The following is a 20215-nucleotide window of genomic DNA, read 5'->3' on the forward strand; positions in this document are numbered from 1 at the left end:
GAGGTTTTGGTCTCTGAAAGCTAAATGTATTAGTCCAATAAAATGGTATTATTTTATTTTATTTCTATTTGTTAATTTGTAAAGTAGTGACTGGTATTTGTTAGTTTTTTCAAATTTACATTTGCTATCTTTATATTTTGCAAAGTACATTTTCTGTTTCTGGGTGTTGCATTGTATGCAGAATCTGGCATCTTGGGGGTTCAGTTTCATTTTTATTTAAATAGAAAGTTTATGATTACTTATTCTATAGTGGATTTGGGTGTGTCTGTGAAAAAGACAGGGCTTTAGTTGGCATTGACTGTGCAGGATTAACGATTTATACTATTCTATCTGGTTTCATTTTACAATAGGTGAATTGATGTTCTAGTGCTCACAGTTCTGTTTAAGGTGCTTTCCTTTTCCTTGTGTGACTCATAGAAATTACTGCTTCTGGTATGGTAGAATTGCTCCATAGGTCCTGAGTGTTTTGTATTCTCGGTATGCCTAATACAGGATTTTGGAGGGGGGTGTTAAAAAATGACCAGCCCTGGGTGTCAAATACCCTAGGGTACGCCACTAGCCACTGATAATGCAACAATGTTAGAAGTAATAAAGCATTAAGAGGTGGACACATAAATTATATGCCTCTAATTGTTATCAATGGTACTGGGCATTATGCTTTCCAAGTAGTTTGCTAGTAATAAGGATCTGTAAAGTCTTTTGTACGATTATTTATTGTAATTCTTAAGTGTTCTGGGTATAACATGCTGATCCTTGCATTCATTTCTTTAAGCCAAGGATTGTACGCTAGCAATTGTTTCCGAAGGCATGCTGTGTTTTTGCTCAGATCAGGACCAAAAAGAATAGCATCACCTTCATATTTCAGCAGTGCATGTAATTTAGCTCTTTGCATGATGGCAATGGTTCGGTTGTACCTGAGAAATGTTATTACCACAGGCCGGGGACATTTGTCGTGAAGGTTTTGATGCGACAAAACTCGATGAGCGGTTTCGATTTCAAAGGCTTGCTCGAATTTCAGCTCAAGCAGAGATGGAGTGAAGGACTAAAAAAATGTAATAATATCATACCCCTACTTCTACTACTACTTTTTATAATTTCTATAGTGCTACCACGTAGACCAAGTATATGTATGTTGTGTTTTCTTGTTCTGTTGTTGGTTTTGTCAAGCTTTTTTAGAGCTGCGCCACACGCTCAACGTGGCGCCTTAAATCCTTGAGGCATTCATTTGTCACTTTTTGTTTTGCTCCCAGAGACTCCATTCAGCTTTGGAATTTGGATACCTCTGATTTCAGCCTTGCAAGTTCCTTTTTAATATTACCAATATTATCTGTAAGAAGATCTTTAAGGAATTTCAATTCTTTCAGTATAATCTGTGAATTGTTTTCATCATTTTTCCTCGCAGACTGTTTTGACGGGGAAGACAGATCAGTTTTGGGATGCTTATTACCTTTTCCTGAAGACATGGGGGCTCTTTGTCAAAGCACTTAGACTTACAAAGTTCCATAGGCTACCATGGGACTTTGTAAGTCTAAAGTCCTAAGTGCTTTGAAAATATGTCTCATAGTAAATGAAACACAATGAAGAGAACTCAATTTAACAACATAAGAATAGCCATACTAGGTCAGACTAATGGTCCACCTAGCCCAATATCCTGTTTCCACTAGTGGTCAATCCAGGTCAGAAGTACCTGGCAGAAATCCAAATAGTAGCAAGATTCCATGCTACCAATCCCAGGACAAGCAGTGGCTTCCTCCATGTGTATTTCAATAGCAAATTATGGACTTTTCCTCCAGAAACTTGTCCAAACCTTTTTTAAACCCAGAAACGCTAACTGCTGTTACCACATCCTCTGGCAACAAGTTCCAGATAAGAAAAGATTTGAAGTGGGACTTGAACCTTGGTTCACAGTCTACTGCACTAACCACTAGGCTATCAGGATGTTCTTGATTCTTAAATATTTTTGCTGCAGCTTTCCACTCAGGCTGCCATTTCTTCCAGTGCTCACTAGTGCCCTCCCCCCCCCCCCCCCCGCCCCCAAGTGCCTCTTCTTTTTTTTTTTATTTTATTTTATTTGCATAAAGTCTTTATTGAACAATTGAACAATACATCAATGTATCCATTACAATGAGAGTATAGCATAGGTGCACTTCAGTACATTTGCTTATGATAACTCCCCACTCTACATTTTTCCTCGTCAATAGTTTCTATATATTAAACAACATGTAACTTCAAGAATTTTTATTTTTTGAACAATTTTATAACATAAAGAGTCCCCCCTCCCCCCCCCCCCCCCCCCCCAATGCAACCTCTGATTGTCGTGCCCTACAAACCTCTTCCGAATCAGTTTTACTTATGACTAGCATAATACAGTTATATAAAATTTTTCCATATGGAGTGCCATTTCCCCATTTGGTGCTTGCGCTCTGCCAGAAGTCTCTCCATCTCACACACATAGCTCATCTTATTGTGCCATTTAACAATCGATGGAACCCCTACATTTTTCCACTGTGAGGCAAGAACCACCCGTGCCACCCCCACAGCAAGCCTCACCAGGTCCTGCTGGCTTTTCTGTAAGCCAGGTGGTTTTGCTGAGAAGAGAAAAAACTCAGGTGACCAAGGAATTAAACCTCCAATCCATTTCTGTATTTTACTTCTTACTGATTTCCAAAATGCTTGGGCCTTTACACACTGCCACCATATATGTCCCATGGTCCCTTTGTTACCACACCCCCTCCAGCATAATCCCGTGGAGCTTGGATATATTCGCTGAAGGCGATCCGGTGTGAGGTACCATCTAAAAAGTGTCTTCACAGCATTTTCCTTAAGCGGTACATGAGTAGAAACACTTCGCACTGTCCGCTCTATTCTCTCCCACTCGGTCTCCCCCAGGGCCACCCCCAGCTCTCTTGACCAACTTGTCCTATGTTGGGTGTATTTTGGAGATTGCCCTCGTATTTCACTATATAGACGACTAATCAAGCCCCTTGAAGAGGCATAATTTTCGCAAACCTCCTCCAGGCCTAATTTTTTCCGTTGCAGTACTGCTTTTACAGCTTTGGTCTTAAGAAAGTGGGCCAATTGGTGATATGCAAACTCGTCATCCTCCCCTACATAGCCCGCTTTCTCCAAGGCTCCGAAGGAAAGCAAAGCTTCCCCGTCAAACAACTGGCCCCAAGTTCTTAAGCCTTTTTTATACCACCTGGTAAATACCCCTGTGTCTTTCCCGGGCAGGAACAGTGGGTTAAATGCTATTGGTGTCATGCGTGTAAGTGTACACCTCCCCCCCGGGAACAAACTATCCCAATAGTGGAGAGTGACACCTATGGATGGACATGCTCCCCCACCCAAGGCTCTAAATGATTTGGGGAGCCACATGACCGCCCCCAACGGGGATGTCCCATGAGAGTGTTGTTCAATATGCACCCATTGTCTATCCGGGTAGTCTTGGAACCATTCTACTGCCGCCTTCGCCTGCACTGCCCTATAGTACCATATGAGATTTGGGACACCCAAGCCGCCTTGTCTACCATCCTGATATAGAAGCTTACGCGCTAATCGCGGTCTCTTTCCTGCCCAGACGAAGCGCACTATAGAATCTTGAAGTGATGACAAAAGTCGTCTGGGCAGCATTACAGGCAGCGCTTGAAATAAATATAGCAGTCGGGGAAGCACATTCATCTTGACAATTGCTACCCTTCCAAACCAGGAAACCTCCAGATCCCCCCATCTCTCCAGATCTTTCTTAATGCCACCACTTAGTCCTTTGTAGTTGGCCTCATATAGGTCAGATAGTTTTGGCGTTATGTTCACCCCCAGGTATTTAATTTGTTTTTTAGCCCATCTAAACGAAAAGGAGTCCTCCAGGGATTCCACTGTATCCTCTGGGAGTGTTATATTCAGGGCCTCTGATTTGGTCATATTGATTTTGAAACCAGATAGTATGGAGTATTCATCGATAAGGCGTATAAGAGTTGGGAAAGTAGATAATGGTCGAGTAACATATAATAGGATATCATCTGCGAAGAGGGCCATTTTATGTAATCTATCTGCCACTCGTACCCCTGACATTTCTGGGTCCATACGGATTTTAGATGCAAATGGTTCCATAACCATGGCAAATAGTAATGGGGATAACGGGCACCCCTGCCTAGTTCCCCTGTGCAGAGTAAATAGTTCAGAATTACTCCCATTCACTCGGACACATGCCTTAGGATCTACGTAAAATGCCTGAATCCATCTCCTGAATTGAGCTCCAAATCCCATAGCCTCCAACACCTTGTACATAAATGGCCAATGGACCCTGTCAAAGGCCTTCTCTGCATCTAAACTCAGAAGACAGAGGGGCCTCTGATGCCTCCCTGCTAGAAACACAAGATCCAGAGTGCGTCTAATGTTGTCCATTGCTTTTCGGTGCGGTACAAATCCAGCCTGGTCTGGATGTATTAGAGTCGGCATCAAGGGTGCTAATCTACTTGCCAACACCTTCGCTAGTATTTTAACATCGGCATTCAGTACCGATATAGGCCTATATGAGCCACACTCTGTCGGATCCTTATTTGGCTTAGGCAGCACCGCTATCCAGGCCTCCATCATGGTCAAAGGTAGTGCCTCCCCTTCTCCCACCCTATTAAACAGATCTGCCAGGATGGGGGCTAACTCTGGTGCAAATTTCTTATAAAACTCATTTGGCAATCCATCCAAACCAGGCGACTTGCCCGAGGGCAAGCTACGGATGGCCTCTTGTACCTCGATTGGAGTTACTGGTTGCTCCAATTTTTCCCTGTGGGCAGGAGCCAGAGTACTTAGCTCACTGGTAGCCAAGTAATTGTCTATTGACTCCATGGGTGGGGCTATCTCTTGAGCATACAAATTTTGGTAGTAATCCCCAAAACGTTTACGTATCTGATCTGAAGTGTATTGTATCAAACCCGTTTCATCTCGAATTTGTTTCACCATACGATCTACTTTTTGTTGCCGAAGCTTAACTGCTAGTAGACGCCCAGCCTTATTGGCAAACTCATATGTCCCTGCCCTGAATCTTTCCCGACCCAGACTTAACTGTTCCGAGTAAATAGAGTCCAATATCAGCCTTTCTCCACATAATTGACTCCACACCTGTGGTGACCTAGTTACTTTATGTTGGCCCTCCAACACTTGGATTTTTTCCATACACTTCGCTATTTGCATCTTACGCACCCTGGATCGCTTACTAGCAAGCTGTATAAAATATCCTCTAGAAACAGCCTTCATGGCATCCCACACTACAGCCATTGTGGGTCCTGAATTTTGATTGAACTCCAAATACTCCTTCAACATTTTCCTGTATCCCTCCTCCACCTCCTTCTCTTGTAAAAGGCCTGTGTTTAATGTCCATTTCTTATCTTTGGTTTCTGTTCTAATATTTGGAAGAGTAACCCATACTGGGGCATGATCTGAGATTGTCACATTACCTATTCCGGCTTGCGGTCCCCGCTCCACCAGTGTGGCATCTATAAACAAGTAGTCAATACGAGAATAGGAATTATGTACCCGAGAGTGGAATGTATAGTCTCGGTCCTTCAAATGTGTCAATCTCCACAGATCTAGAGTTCCCAGAGATCGGGCCAAGGATTCCAGCGCTACTGCTTCTCTTTTCCCTTCTGTTTTAGTGGCTCCTGTTCTATCTATGCTCGGGTTCATGACTGCATTAAAGTCTCCCCCCAATATTATAGAACCATGTGCAAATGATGTTAAAGCATGTTTCACTTTTGCGTAAAACTGTTCCTGCCCACTATTTGGGGCATATACTGATGCAATCGTTAAATTAACCTGGCCTATTTGAATATGGAGGAATATAAAACGCCCTCCTGGGTCCTTTTTAACCTGCAGTACCTTGGCCCCTACCTTACTATGTATCAGCACTGCAACTCCACCTTTCTTAGCTGCCTCAGATGAGGCACAGTACACCCCTGGGTATCCCGAGCAAGAGAGAAATCGTTCAAACTTTCGGCGTAAGTGTGTCTCTTGTAAAAGAACAATATGTGGTTTCAACTGCTGTATTTCCTTATAGAGCTTCTGTCTCTTTTGAGGCATGTTTAATCCCTTAACATTATATGATAATATTTTCAATTCCGCACTCATTTCTGGGCTAATTTTAAGCATGCTTTTTTATTTTTCAGAGCCAACTTTTCAACAAATTGTATTGCATTTTCTAATCTAACTACCCCTTCGCAACCCCTGGCCCTCCCTCCTCTTCCCTGCATCCCGTACCCCCCCCTCCCTACCAATACACCAAGCAGTACTAACAGCACTACTTGGGGTTGTCAGAAGAAGCAACCCACAACCCGAGAACACCACCCCCCCCCCTTCCCCTGCACTCCACGCATCCACATTTTCCCATATGCTGAATTCAATATAACTCTCATTCACATTATATTCCTCGTTCACAGCCCCTCAACTGCAATTAATATACATTACAGCTATGCATCTGTCCATCCAGTAAACATCAGCATTCATCGGCGGCCCTTTACCTCTCAGAATCAAACATAGTCAATTGTTGCTCTAGCCAACTTTGGTCCCTGTCTTCTGGGTGCTCTGTCCAACTCGCTTCCACTTCTGAATTTTGGCTTTCGTCGCTGGCGCAATCCCTGCAGGTGGCACCGGTGTGGCGGTCAGACCTGCTTCATGTAAGCTTTTCCATGCTTCTGGAACCTTACGAAACCTGTGTTGTTTGCCATTTAATGCAAAACTTACTGCAAAAGGAAAGTTCCAACGATAGGCTATCTTTTCTTTGAGTAGAACCTCCAACACCGGCTTCATAGCCCTTCTCTGCGCCAGCGTGTAGGCAGATAAATCTTGAAAGACAGAAACTCGTGCATCATTGTATTCCAATGTGGTGAGTTGACGAGCCTTCTGCCACACACGTTCTTTGAATGCATATGATGTAAAGCGCACTACTATGTCTCTGGGTCGGTTCGCCATTGTTTTACCCAGTGCTCGATGTGCACGATCTATCTCCACAGCGTTTGAAGCAGTGCCTTCGCTCAGGATCGTAGCACACAGCGCTCGCACAATAGTAGGGACATCCTCACCTCCTCCGGTTTCAGGTACACCCCGAATTCTCAAGTTATGCCTTCTACCCCTATTTTCGAGGTCATCCATTTTGTATTGTAAATCCTCAGTTAGGTCGGACAGTTTAGTTAGTTGTGTTTCTATTGCATCATTAGTCTCTGCCTGTTCGTCGGCCTTCTCCTCCAGTGCCTCCACTCGGCCCCCCAGCTCGCGCAAATCAAGGCTGATGGCATCCACGTGTTCCAAAATTTCTACTCGGGAAGCCTTGATTTCCTCTCGGATTGCCTCTAAACACTTTGCAAGGTCCTTAGGAGCTGTTTTCTTTTTGGGGACCGATGCGCGCTGATCCGCATGGGAGGATGCCGTGTCTGAATCCGACGAACGTCTCTGCTCCGGAGACGCGTGGCGCGACAGGCCTTTCGCCATCTGCCTGGAGGAATGGCGCTCTCCCTCTCGATGTTGCGACCCTGTCGCTTTACTCATTTCGGTCGGTAATGTATGCTGACTTAGCTGCTACGAAAAAATTCACAATAGGGCTGCGGATGGCTTTAGATTGTGTCTTGCTAGTGCATGGGAATGCAGGAGCTGAGTTCCTAGGCAGCCATCTCGTCTCGTGACGTCACTTCAAGTGCCTCTTCTTTTTAATATTTTCTCAAGCCCTTTAGCTATTCAAGATCAGGGAATAAGTTTGTTCATTTATGCAGATGACATCTTGTTCCTTACTTATACCAACCCACTGTTTGCTGATTTGATTGTTTACAGCGTTCTCTTGATATGGTTATCACTTGGCTTAAGGACCATTGTTTAGTTCTAAATCCCCCCAATCCACTGGATTCTATATATGGTGCCTGAAAATCCACGCAAAAACCGGTGTATTCTATAACAATGCGCATAACTTAATTGGTTAATTAGCTAAACAGTGCTGTGAATTGGATGTTAACAAGCAATGATCAGCACTAATTAGCATTGAGATTTACGCATACAACTCACTAAGTGTATTCTATAACATGGTGCGCTTAAATTCTTAAGTTGCATAGTTGGAAAGGGGCATGGCCATGGGCGGGGCTTTTCTAAAATCTGTGCACATTATTATACAATACACCCGATCTGCGCCTAATTTAGTCGTTGGGATTTATACCAAGTTAAACATGACCTAGAGGAACGCGACCAAATTTAGTTGTGTGGTGAGCCGCTCTGCGTATTCTATATACTGCACAGAAATTTGTCTATACTATAAAATTTAGGCGTACTTTAGAGAATATGCCTAGGTGTAATTTTTTTTACATGCAGATTTTTCAGGCGCCATATATATAGAATCTAGCCCTATGTGGCTTACAGGCAGGTTGCTAGGTCCATCTCTGACACCTTTGTTATTGGGCTCCCCAATAAATTTGGTTGAGTCCTACAAATATCTGGGTACAATACTTGATTCAGAAATTTCTTTCACTCATCAGATGTCTACCGTTGTCAAGAAATGTTGTTATAGTCTACAGCGATTCTGATCATTAGGCTATCTCAATGCTACAGCTCAGCACTCCTTAATTCATGCTTGTGTTATATCTTAGCTAGATTATTGTAATATTACGTATGCTGATGTTAGTAGTTCTAATATTAAGCATTTACAAACTGTTCATAATATTGCAGCTTGTTTACCATCTCATGCTGGTAAATTTGATCATCTAACCACTATTTTTGCATTTGAATTGGCTCCCTGTACAATATAGAATTCATTTTAAGATTCTTGCTTTGGCCCATAACATTCTTTATTCTAATGATCCTTCTTACTCATCTTCTATGGTTATTTTCCAGACCCCTGTATGGGCCCCTGTTGTCACTGCATAATCATTTGATTTTTACAGCTCCTTCTTGCACCTGCTTGGAATCAACTAGGCAGTATGCATTCTTCAGTATGAACTTCCATATAAGCAGTTCAGGGTGCAACTGAAAACTGATTTATTTTCATTATCCTTCCCATGATGTTAATTTGGTTGTCTGTCTGCATGGAGAGACAAATCTTTTTTGTTGTTGTTCTTTTTGCTGTCCTATCATATGATGGAGTCCTTTTCTATGGCTTTTATTTTATTTGTAAATTACTTTAACATAGGTTGCGAAAGGCAGAGAATAAACAAACATATCCAAATATTAAAAAATTGTTCACAGGAGGTTCACAAAGATAATAAAGGACACATGAGCTTACAACTATGTAATTATGTATGTAAGGTGTCTTCTCGTCTTACTGCATTTTGTCCATGTGGGATAGGTTCTTTTGCAGCAAGGGGATGCCATGGATTATCATTAAACCATTCAGATTCCTTTGGGGACCGCTGCCTGCTCCAGGAAGACGATTCATCTGTCAAACACAGAATAAATTAAGTTCTACTGAGCTTCCCACCCACCCACCTACTCTCTCAAAAGTACTGTCTTTAAAACTTTGTACTCAACATATGTAAATTTTGCTGCACTGTTCAACTGTAATAAATCACTGCAGGATACATGTGTATGATCATCACTGAAACACTCACTTTTGTAATGAATCACCCTACACTTTTTAACTAGTTACTTATTTTTGTTTGGTATAGTATAAATTAGAAGGGGCTTCCAAAACAGCATTAAGTTGAGTTATAATTACATATGTAAGATGTTTAAATCCTTTCCAGTAATGGATTTTGTTGAACTCGATTTTATGAGCTTTTAAAAGTCTGTGCTGTATAGCGTTTTAAGGGAAAAAGTAGTGATAACAAGATTAGTCATTTTTTAAAAATGTTTTATTATAAAGAATTTTTTAAAATAAATATGTATTAGAATTTTTCAACTAACCAAAACATCTTAGATGCAGTATAAAATATCAACCTTGTCCTGTTCCTGCTTCCTCCCCCCCATTGAAAACCATCCCCTAAAATACCAATACTCTCTGCTTTATCTATCTATCTATCTATCTATCTATCTATCTATCTATCTATCTATCTATCTATCTATCTATCTAGATAGATAGATAGATAGATAAAACAGAGAATACCTTGGAGTATGGCTGTCAGTTGAGGCATGTGACATACATAGTCCAGTCGAGGAAACATCATAATACTTTTCCAATACAAGGCTACTGCCAGCTTGCTCACTGTGAACAAGCAGGTAGCAAATTTCTGTATGTCAGGTTTAACCCCAGTAGGGCGAAAATGGGGTAAACAAAGCTCTGCTTTTGGGGGGTACTGCACCCAGGTGATCATATAAAGTAGCCTCACGAGAACTGCTCAATATGTACAGACCTTGGGCAAAGCCACCAGATATGAAAGAAATCTCCACTGGCCCCACACTGACGCCAGCCCTGGCCGGATCCAGTCTTATAAATTTGGTGTAAGCGCATGGGCAACTAGTACCACCTATATATCTTGTACCCATTTTCAATCATATTAGAAGCAAAAGACACCTTTAACAACCGTTTCAGAGATTTAATCCATTGCTGGGAATCATAGGAGGTGCCAAAATCTGATTCCCAAATGGTAACATAATGTGACAATGGAGATTTAGCAGAGAATAATGCCCAACAGATACATGAAATACCACCTCAGTTTCCCCCTCCCTTCAGAGTTGTTTCCATCAATGTTTCTGCTAAGGCCAGAACTTCTTTTGCTCTCCATCTATCTATATTAATAAATCCCACCTTGAACGTTCTGAAGCTCACTCCAAGGCAGAGAAGCACAAAAATCCTGTAGTATTCATAGGCTAGGACCAGTCACCCTCACTCATAGACCCGCCCTCAGCCACGCCCCATCTGTACATTAAACGCTACCTCAGCATTCTGAAGACAACCTGCTGAAGCCATCTGCAAAATCCCTAAACAGTTCGTAAGTTCATGGTGGTGAAGCCATCCAACTCACCATGTCTCTCTGCCCCGCCCTCGAGGGCGGAACACAGAGAGTAAAGGGATCCATAAAGGCACCCCTACCAACTAGCAAACCCCTCCAACAAACAACGACCCAGGCAGGGGGAGTGTTTCCGTACTCCTCCCCCTGCCTAGGAATCGCTACAGACTGCTGGCAAACTCCCCAACCACACGACCACAAAAGCCACCCACAACCCCCCCCCCCACGCACACACAAACAAACGCAAACACACATACATAAACACACAGAAACATACACACACAAACGCAAACACACACACAGAAACACACAGAAACACACAAACACACACACATAAACACAAACGCAAACACACACACATAAACACACACACACATAAACACACACAAACGCAAACACACACACAAACACATACACACACATAAACACACACACAAACACACAAACAAACACAAACACACACACAAACGTACACACACACAAACACACACACACGCAAGCAAACACACACACACACACAGAAACACACACACACAGAAACACACACAAACACATACACACACACACATAAACACACACAAACGCAAACACACACACATAAACACACACGCAAACACACAGAAACACAAACACACACACACATACAAACACACATACACAAACAGCCTCGATGGTGCACCTCTAATTCCCCCCCCCCGCCGCATCGCCACAACAACCCGTGCACACAAACACACACAAACACACACACATACATAAACACACACAAACGCAAACACACACACAGACATAAACACACACGCAAACACACACACGCAAACGCACACACAAACACACACACACACATAAACACACACACAAACACACACGCAAACAGCCTCGACGGTGCACCTCTAAGTGCCCCCCCGCCGCATCGCCACAACAACCCGAGCACACAAACACACACACAAACATAAATACACACAAACGCAAACACACACACAAACACACACACACACATAAATACACACAAACGCAAACACACACACAAACACACACACACACACAAACACACACGCAAACACACACACACGCAAACACACACACACAGACATAAACACACACGCAAACACACACACACGCAAACGCACACACAAACACACACACACACATAAACGCACACACAAACACACACGCAAACAGCCTCAACGGTGCACCTCTAAGTGCCCCCCCGCCGCATCGCCACAACAACCCGAGCACACAAACACACACACACACACACATAAATACACACAAACGCAAACACACACACACACATAAACACACACGCAAACACACACACACGCAAACACACACACACACGCAAACACACACAAACACACACACACGCAAACACAAACACACACACACACAAACACACACACACAAAAAAACACACACACAAACACACACACACAAACACACATGCAAACACACACACAAACACACATGCAAACACACACACAAACACACAAACAAATGCAAACACACACACAAACGCACACACACATGCAAATACACACACACACACACAAACAAACGCAAACACACACACAAACGCACACACACACACAAACAAACGCAAACACACACACAAACGCACACACACATGCAAATACACACACACGCAAACGCACACACAAACACACACACACACATAAACGCACACACAAACACACACGCAAACAGCCTCGACGGTGCACCTCTAAGTGCCCCCCCGCCGCATCGCCACAACAACCCGAGCACACAAACACACACACACACATAAACACACACACAAACGCAAACACACACACACACAGACATAAACACACACGCAAACACACACACACGCAAACACACACACACACGCAAACACACACACACACACACAAACACAAACACACAAAAAAACACACACACAAACACACACACACAAACACACATGCAAACACACACACAAACACACAAACAAATGCAAACACACACACAAACGCACACACATGCAAATACACACACACACAAACACACACACAAACAAACGCAAACACACACACAAACGCACACACACATGCAAATACACACACACACAAACGCACACACATAAACACACACACAAACACACACATAAAAGCACACACGCACACACACAAACACATACACACACAAACGAACGCACACACACAAACACACACACACACACAAACACACACACACACAAAAACAAACACACACAAACACACAAACAAACACACACAAACACACACACACAAACACACACACACAGAAACACACACAAACACAGAAACACACACAGAAACACACACACAAACACAAAAACACACACACACAGAAACACACACACACAAACACACACACACAAACAGCCTCGACGGTGCACCTCTAAGTGCCCCCCCGCCGCATCGCCACAACAACCCATGCAACGGGGCATCAGAAAGCCCCTACCCCCTTCCCTCCTTGCCGCATCACCCAACCCCTCCCCCGCCGCTTCACCAAGCCCCTACCCCCCCCCCCCCCCCACATCGACCGCCTCGCCACCCGCGACCGCTAATACAAACTCTGTCCGGCGGCTGCTGCTGCTTCTATTCAGTAACTTCCTCGAGTGTCCCCTAGTCTTTGTACTTTTGGAATGAGTAAAAAATCGATTTACTTCTACTCGTCCTACACCACTCAGGATTTTATAGACCTCAATCATATCTCCTCTCATCCGTCTTCTATTCAGCTTCTATTCAGCAGCAGCAGCCCGTACATAAAGAAAACAAACAAAAAAACAACCTCCTAAAACGCACCTCCGTGGAGAACCATCTCACATTGGCTGACGTCTCTGCAGCAGCTCCTCCTCTCCCCTCAACGTGAGTGCCCCTGCCGGAAGACCCTGGAGAAACGCCGAGACGTCAGAGGGGAGAGGAGGAGCGCATGCTGAGACTTCAGCCAATGTGAGATGCTTCTCAACGGAGGTGCATTTTGTTGGATTATTTGTAGTAAATAATTAGCAGATTTTAGTACACACAGCTTCAGCTTTAGAAATGTTAATTTCTTTCTTCATCTCTCTCTCATTCACCCCTGAATAATTCACTGCTGAGTCACTTTAAAGTTGAAGTAACAAAACATCTGTTTACTCACAGTTTGTAGTTAGATTATAATCAGACAGGCATATATATACATATTACTATACATTTGTATTATCAGCTCCTTCCATGTGCTTAGATGGTAATGGATGCTCACACCACCATAGATCCTCTCAGGTTAGGAGAGATCATGAGCTCCATGTGCTCCATGTGCTGCATCTGCTGCATCTAACCCCCACAGGAAGTTGCATAGCACTGTGACCTCTCTAAGTAATTCACATCAGAGGTCACAGAGTAATCACAGAGAAATAATAGGTGACAGGCAATGCATGCAAAATACAATTACATTCCAACAAACCCCTTCTCATGCATAACTGTCATGCAATTATTTATTCATACAAAGTCCAAGCTTTATACGCAGATTCACAAAATGTTCTCTGGGTAACGGTTTGGTCATGATGTCAGCTGTCATCTCACTGGTGTGACAATAGTGTAGACTGATGACCCCTTCTTTCGCCAACTCTCGCACGTTGTGGTATTTCGTTGCGATGTGCTTGGTGCGTGACTGAACCTTGTCATTCTGTGACAGTCGGATGCAGCTCTGATTATCTTCCATTATCTGGATTGGTCTCTTTTCAGCTATTCCAAAATCCAGCAAAAGTTTTTCAATCCACATCAGTTCTCTGCACGCTTCCGATACGGCCACATATTCAGCTTCTGTAGAAGACAGACTCACAATACTTTGTTTATGACTGGCCCATGAAATTTGTACATTTCCATACATAAACACATATCCACTTGTGGATTTATAATCAGAATGATCCCCTGCCCAATCTGAATCACAGTAACATATTAGTTTTGGATTACTATTGGCTGAAATCTTTAATTTACAATCAATGGTACCCTTTAAATACCTTACCATCCTTTTAACTGCAGTCCAATCTGATTTGGTAGGTGAGCTGACCCTTCTGCTCAAAATTCCTACTGCATTTGCTATATCAGCCCTGTATGTGGTAGCTAGATATAAAAGCTTACCTATGGCTGATCTATATTGGATGTTATCTGGTAAAGGTTCTCTTACTGTTTCATCCTTCAGAAAATCAGTGATCATGGGAGTGCTTACAACTTGGGCATCTTGCATACCTAAACTTTCAATAAGCTCATTTATTTTCTGCTTCTGGCTTAGAAGATAAGAACCATCATTTTGTTTCTCAATTTCTATACCAAGATAGTATGACACATTACCCAGTTCTTTTATCTCAACATTGAGGTTTAAATATTTTACAATGTCCTTGTACTCTTGCTCACTTTCGCTTGCAATGAGCAGATCATCAACAAAAGCTAAAATGTATGCATATTGTCCATTTGTGCACCTAGTGTACAAGCATTTATCTGCTTCACCTTGCTTAAATCCTAAATTTGTCAATATTTCATGCAATTTTTCATTCCAACATTTTGCACTTTGCTTTAATCCATAAAGACCTTTGTTTAATTTACACACTAGCTGTCTTTGTTTTGTATTTATGAAACCTGTTGGTTGTTCCATGTACAAGTCTTCAGTTATATCTCCGTGAAGAAACGCTGTTTTCACATCAATGTGGTTGACTTGCATGCCTTTTGAGACTGCAATGCTCAGAAGTGTTCTTATTGTCGTGTGTTTCACTACAGGTGCAAACACTTCATCAAAATCTTCTCCATATTTTTGAAGATATCCCTTTGCCACTAATCTGGCTTTATACCTTTCCACTTTTCCTTGTGCATTCCTTTTTAACTTGAATACCCATTTGCATCCTATAGCTTTCTTGCCAGGAGGTAATTTTGTAAGAATCCAAGTATTATTTTTATCCAATGCATCAATTTCTTCTTGTGCAGCTTTACGCCATTCAGCAGCTTCTTCTGCTGACATTTTCTCAATCTCATCCCATGTTAAGGGCTCTTGAGCTTCTGCTGACTTTGTTAGGTAAGACAGTCTTGGGGGTGGAACACCTTTGTTTTCCCTGGATGAGCGTCTGACAACAGGTTGGTCTGACCTTTCCGCATCCTCTAAATCTGAGAGTCCTTCTCCAATTGATTCCCCTTCTCCAACTGTACTGTCTTCTTCAATGATCCTTTCTGTGTCTGTTTCCTCTGCCTGTTCCTCGTTAGATACAGGTGAGTTGCTTTCAGACATCTGCCTTGGTATGGCATTTATATACACTGGCATGTCTATTATGGTTCTAGTTTCATATTCTGGATGATAAGGCTCATCTGGGATAATCCAGCCTTTATCAACCCTTTTGTTTTCATCAAAATATGTAACATGTCTTATGCCAACAATGCCAGTTTTCAGATTCAAAATTCTATATCCTTTGTGTCCTGGAGCATAGCCAACTAAAATGCCCCTTTCTGTTGTGGAATCCAGCTTATGCCTTCTTTGCTTTGGTACATGAGCATATACTGTACTTCCAAATGTTCTTATGTGTGACAGGTTTGGCTTCCTACCATGCCATGTCTCATGTGGTGTGCGCTCAGCGCCTTTAGTTGGCATTCTGTTTTGTAGGTACACTGCTGTGAGAATGGCTTCCCCCCATAGTCTTTTAGGGAGATTGCTATCTGACAGCATACATCTGGTCATTTCCACAAGTGACCTAAATTTTCTCTCTGCAACAGAATTTTGCTCTGGTGTATAAGCTACTGTTGTGATATGTTGAATGCCTTCTTGTTCTAGAAATGTGCGCATGCTTTGTGAAGTGAACTCACCACCATTGTCGGTCTGAAGAACCTTTGGTTTTCTTTCAAATTTATTGCTCACCATGGCTACGTATTTCTTCAGCATGTCTGTGACTTGACTTTTTTCTTTCAGCAAATAGGCCACACAATATCTAGAGAAATCATCCAAGAATATTAGCACAAATCTGTTATTTCCCAATGATGGGATATTAAACGGTCCACATAAGTCACTGTGTATTAAGTCCAGCACTTTATTACTCCTATTTCCTGTGTATGCAGGAAATGAGGGTCTCACACCCTTTTGAGTAACACAGTCTATGCATTTCTCCATTTTACCAGCATCTGCACTTATCTGAATGCCGGTGGCCAGTTGCTTACTGTAAAGATCCTGGATCACCTTAGAATCACGATGTCCCAGGCGGCGGTGCCAGATTTCCAGACTACATTTACCATCATTCTTCCTTACTTGCGCCATATGTGAGGCTTCACCTGAAATGCTCAGTTTATAAACATCATTATGCATAAAAGCTTCAGCATACACTTCATCATTTTTAGAGATTGTGCACTTACTGTTTTCAAAATGAATCGCAAATCCCTTCTTATCTAATGTAGATACACTAAGCATATTGCAAACTGCTTGGGGAATATACAAGACATCACTTACAGGAATTTCTTTAACTTCATTAGACACTTTGCATTTTAAGAATCCAATACCTTTTGCTTGGATCTTAGCAGTCCCTGCGTTTGCAGTTTTAAGAATACCTTCTTCTGGACACATTTCCTGAAAGAAATCTTTACAATTGGTTAAATGGCATGTGCTCCCTGAATCCAAAATCCAAGTACTTTCATTTGAATTATTATTTACCATAGTCAAAGATTTTTCTGCCATTAGAAAGCCCTGGTGTTTATCTTTGTCCTTCATACATTTCCTGGTTTGAAAATTCTTTAGTTCCATTGGCTTAGGTGAGCTAGAGGGAGTGTTTTGTGTTTCCTTACACCATTTAGATACATGTCCCTCCTTTCCACATGAGTAGCAAATCAGCTTGCCCTTGGGTGGAGTTTTCCCATAGCTCCGCCTTCCTCTGTTCTTTGCCAAGAAATTTGTTTCATTTCTCTCTGACTTACTTTGAGAACACATCTCCTCAGAATCATTTATTATGCATTCCTGCCTTAGTTTTGATGTTGCCTGTTCAAAAGATTGCCCTTCAATGGCCTCATTTACAGACCTAAAAACATCAAACTTCTTTGATAGTGAGGTAAAAAGAAATGCTCTTTTCAATGCATCACACATGGGAATTCCTGAAAGTTCTAACTTTTGAAATGAAGACATAAGATGCATAATGTGATCATTACATTTACTTTTATCCCTTAATTTGGTTTCATTCAACTCTGCTAACCAAATTGGTTGCTGCTTTGCATATGTAGTTGCATACATAGTTCTCAGCTTACATAAAATGTCCTTTGGTGTATCTTTTCCCTCCACTAATATGGCTTGTTTCTCTGAGAGAGCTTCCAAAAGCATGCACTTCACATAATAGTTTGCATTGTCCCATTCAGCCATATTTTCAGCTGTTCTGTCTTGGTCTAAGCATATATTTAATCCTTTTGCTCAAAGGAGACATATGAATCTTAGTTCCCACTGCTGATAATTAAACTCAGTTAATCTAGGCACCTTGAGAGAATAGAAAAATGGTGAATTTCTTCCCTCAGCCATTTTCTTAGCCTTCTGTCTGCTGTGTGGGGGGAGAGAGAGACAGACTGAATCTTTCCTTTAAAACTTAAGAGAAAAATGTGGCCTTTTTTTCTGCCTGGTAATATTTCTCTTCTTTTTCAATTCCTGGACCCTGGGCCCATAACCCTTTTGTTGGATTATTTGTAGTAAATAATTAGCAGATTTTAGTACACACAGCTTCAGCTTTAGAAATGTTAATTTCTTTCTTCATCTCTCTCTCATTCACCCCTGAATAATTCACTGCTGAGTCACTTTAAAGTTGAAGTAACAAAACATCTGTTTACTCACAGTTTGTAGTTAGATTATAATCAGACAGGCATATATATACATATTACTATACATTTGTATTATCAGCTCCTTCCATGTGCTTAGATGGTAATGGATGCTCACACCACCATAGATCCTCTCAGGTTAGGAGAGATCATGAGCTCCATGTGCTCCATGTGCTGCATCTGCTGCATCTAACCCCCACAGGAAGTTGCATAGCACTGTGACCTCTCTAAGTAATTCACATCAGAGGTCACAGAGTAATCACAGAGAAATAATAGGTGACAGGCAATGCATGCAAAATACAATTACATTCCAACACATTTTAGGAGGATTTTTTTTTTTTTTTGGTTTTCTTTATGTATGGGCTGCTGCTGCTGAATAGCAGAAGCAGCAGCCGCCGGACACAGTTTGTATTAGCGGTTGCGGGTGGCGAGGGGGTTGATGAGGGGGGGAGGGGCTTGGTGATGTGCCATGGTGGGGGGGGGGGGTCGGGTGTTGCGCGAAGGGGGGGGGGGGGACAAGGGGCTTTCTTTGGGTGCTGCGCCGGCTGGGGGGGAAGGGGGGTCTCGCTGGACATGGGTGGTTGGAAGGAAGCAGGGGGAGGGGAGGGTCACTGCACATGGGTGGCTGCAGGGGGGGCAGGGAACAGGGAGATAGGGATGGGGCTCCACACACCACATGGGTGCCTGCAAGGGGGACAGGGGATACAGGACGGACAGAAGGGTTGGTGGTCCTCAGGGGGGACAGGTGGGTCGATGAACATGGCTGGCCACAGGGGAGGATCAGGGAAAAAGGAGAGGAGCGTCCTCAGACATGGGTGGCTGCACAGGAGAGGAGGGTCGCTGGACATGGGTAGCTGCAGGGTGGGCAGGGGGACAGAAGGGTCGCTGGACATGGCCGCAGGGGGGACAGGGGAGAGAGGAGGGACGCTGCACATGAGTGCCTGCAGGGGGACAGGAGGGATGCTGAGGGGGGGGCCTGAGACCACATGGGTGGCTGCAGGGGAAGCAGGGGAGACAGGAAGGACGCAGCAGGGGGAGAGGAGGGTTGATGGGCATGGGTGGCTGCAGGGGGATGCTGGACATGGGTGGCTGCAGGGGGAACACGGGGAGAGGAGGGTCGCTGCACATGCCTGGCTGCAAGGGGGCAGGGGAGAGGGAGGGGGTGAGGGGGTTCCTCACACCACACACGCAGTCACTCATTCTCTGTCTGCCACATACACTCTCACTCACACACTCACTGTCTTTGTCCCTCTCTCTCACACAGTGTCACACAGAAACACAAACACTGTCTCTCACACACTCTCTCTCTCGCACAAACACATACACTCTGTCTCTCTCTCTCTCACATTCTCTCTCTGACACACACGCTCCATCTCTCATGCACGCTCTTTCTGAAACATACACTCCAAGGAAAACCTTGCTAGCGCCCGTTTCATTTCTAACAGAAACGGGCCTTTTTTTACTAGTAGTATATAATCCCTGATCAGGGCATAAGAAAACAGGTTCCTC

At 43.1% G+C, this 20215-nt stretch overlaps 1 protein-coding gene and 1 long non-coding RNA gene across 2 annotated transcripts in view; both read right to left on the reverse strand.

Moving 5' to 3' along the window:
- FAM149B1 (family with sequence similarity 149 member B1) overlaps window positions 1–20215 on the reverse strand; it is a gene marked incomplete at its 5' end in the record, with an annotated part of 149370 nt that overhangs the window by 42841 nt on the left and 86314 nt on the right. Inside the window, one exon of the mRNA XM_030204994.1 lies at window positions 9288–9400. Coding sequence (XP_030060854.1) covers window positions 9288–9400 — 113 coding nt within the window. The remainder of the gene's footprint in view (window positions 1–9287; window positions 9401–20215) is intronic.
- LOC115470357 lies at window positions 1977–7870 on the reverse strand. Its single transcript, XR_003942190.1, has 3 exons — window positions 7674–7870; window positions 6250–6255; window positions 1977–2012 (listed from the first exon to the last, which is right to left on the reverse strand). It is a non-coding gene; the product is annotated as an uncharacterized LOC115470357 (long non-coding RNA).

This window comes from Microcaecilia unicolor, chromosome 5, assembly GCF_901765095.1.
Source record: "Microcaecilia unicolor chromosome 5, aMicUni1.1, whole genome shotgun sequence".
Classification (NCBI taxonomy): domain Eukaryota; kingdom Metazoa; phylum Chordata; class Amphibia; order Gymnophiona; family Siphonopidae; genus Microcaecilia; species Microcaecilia unicolor.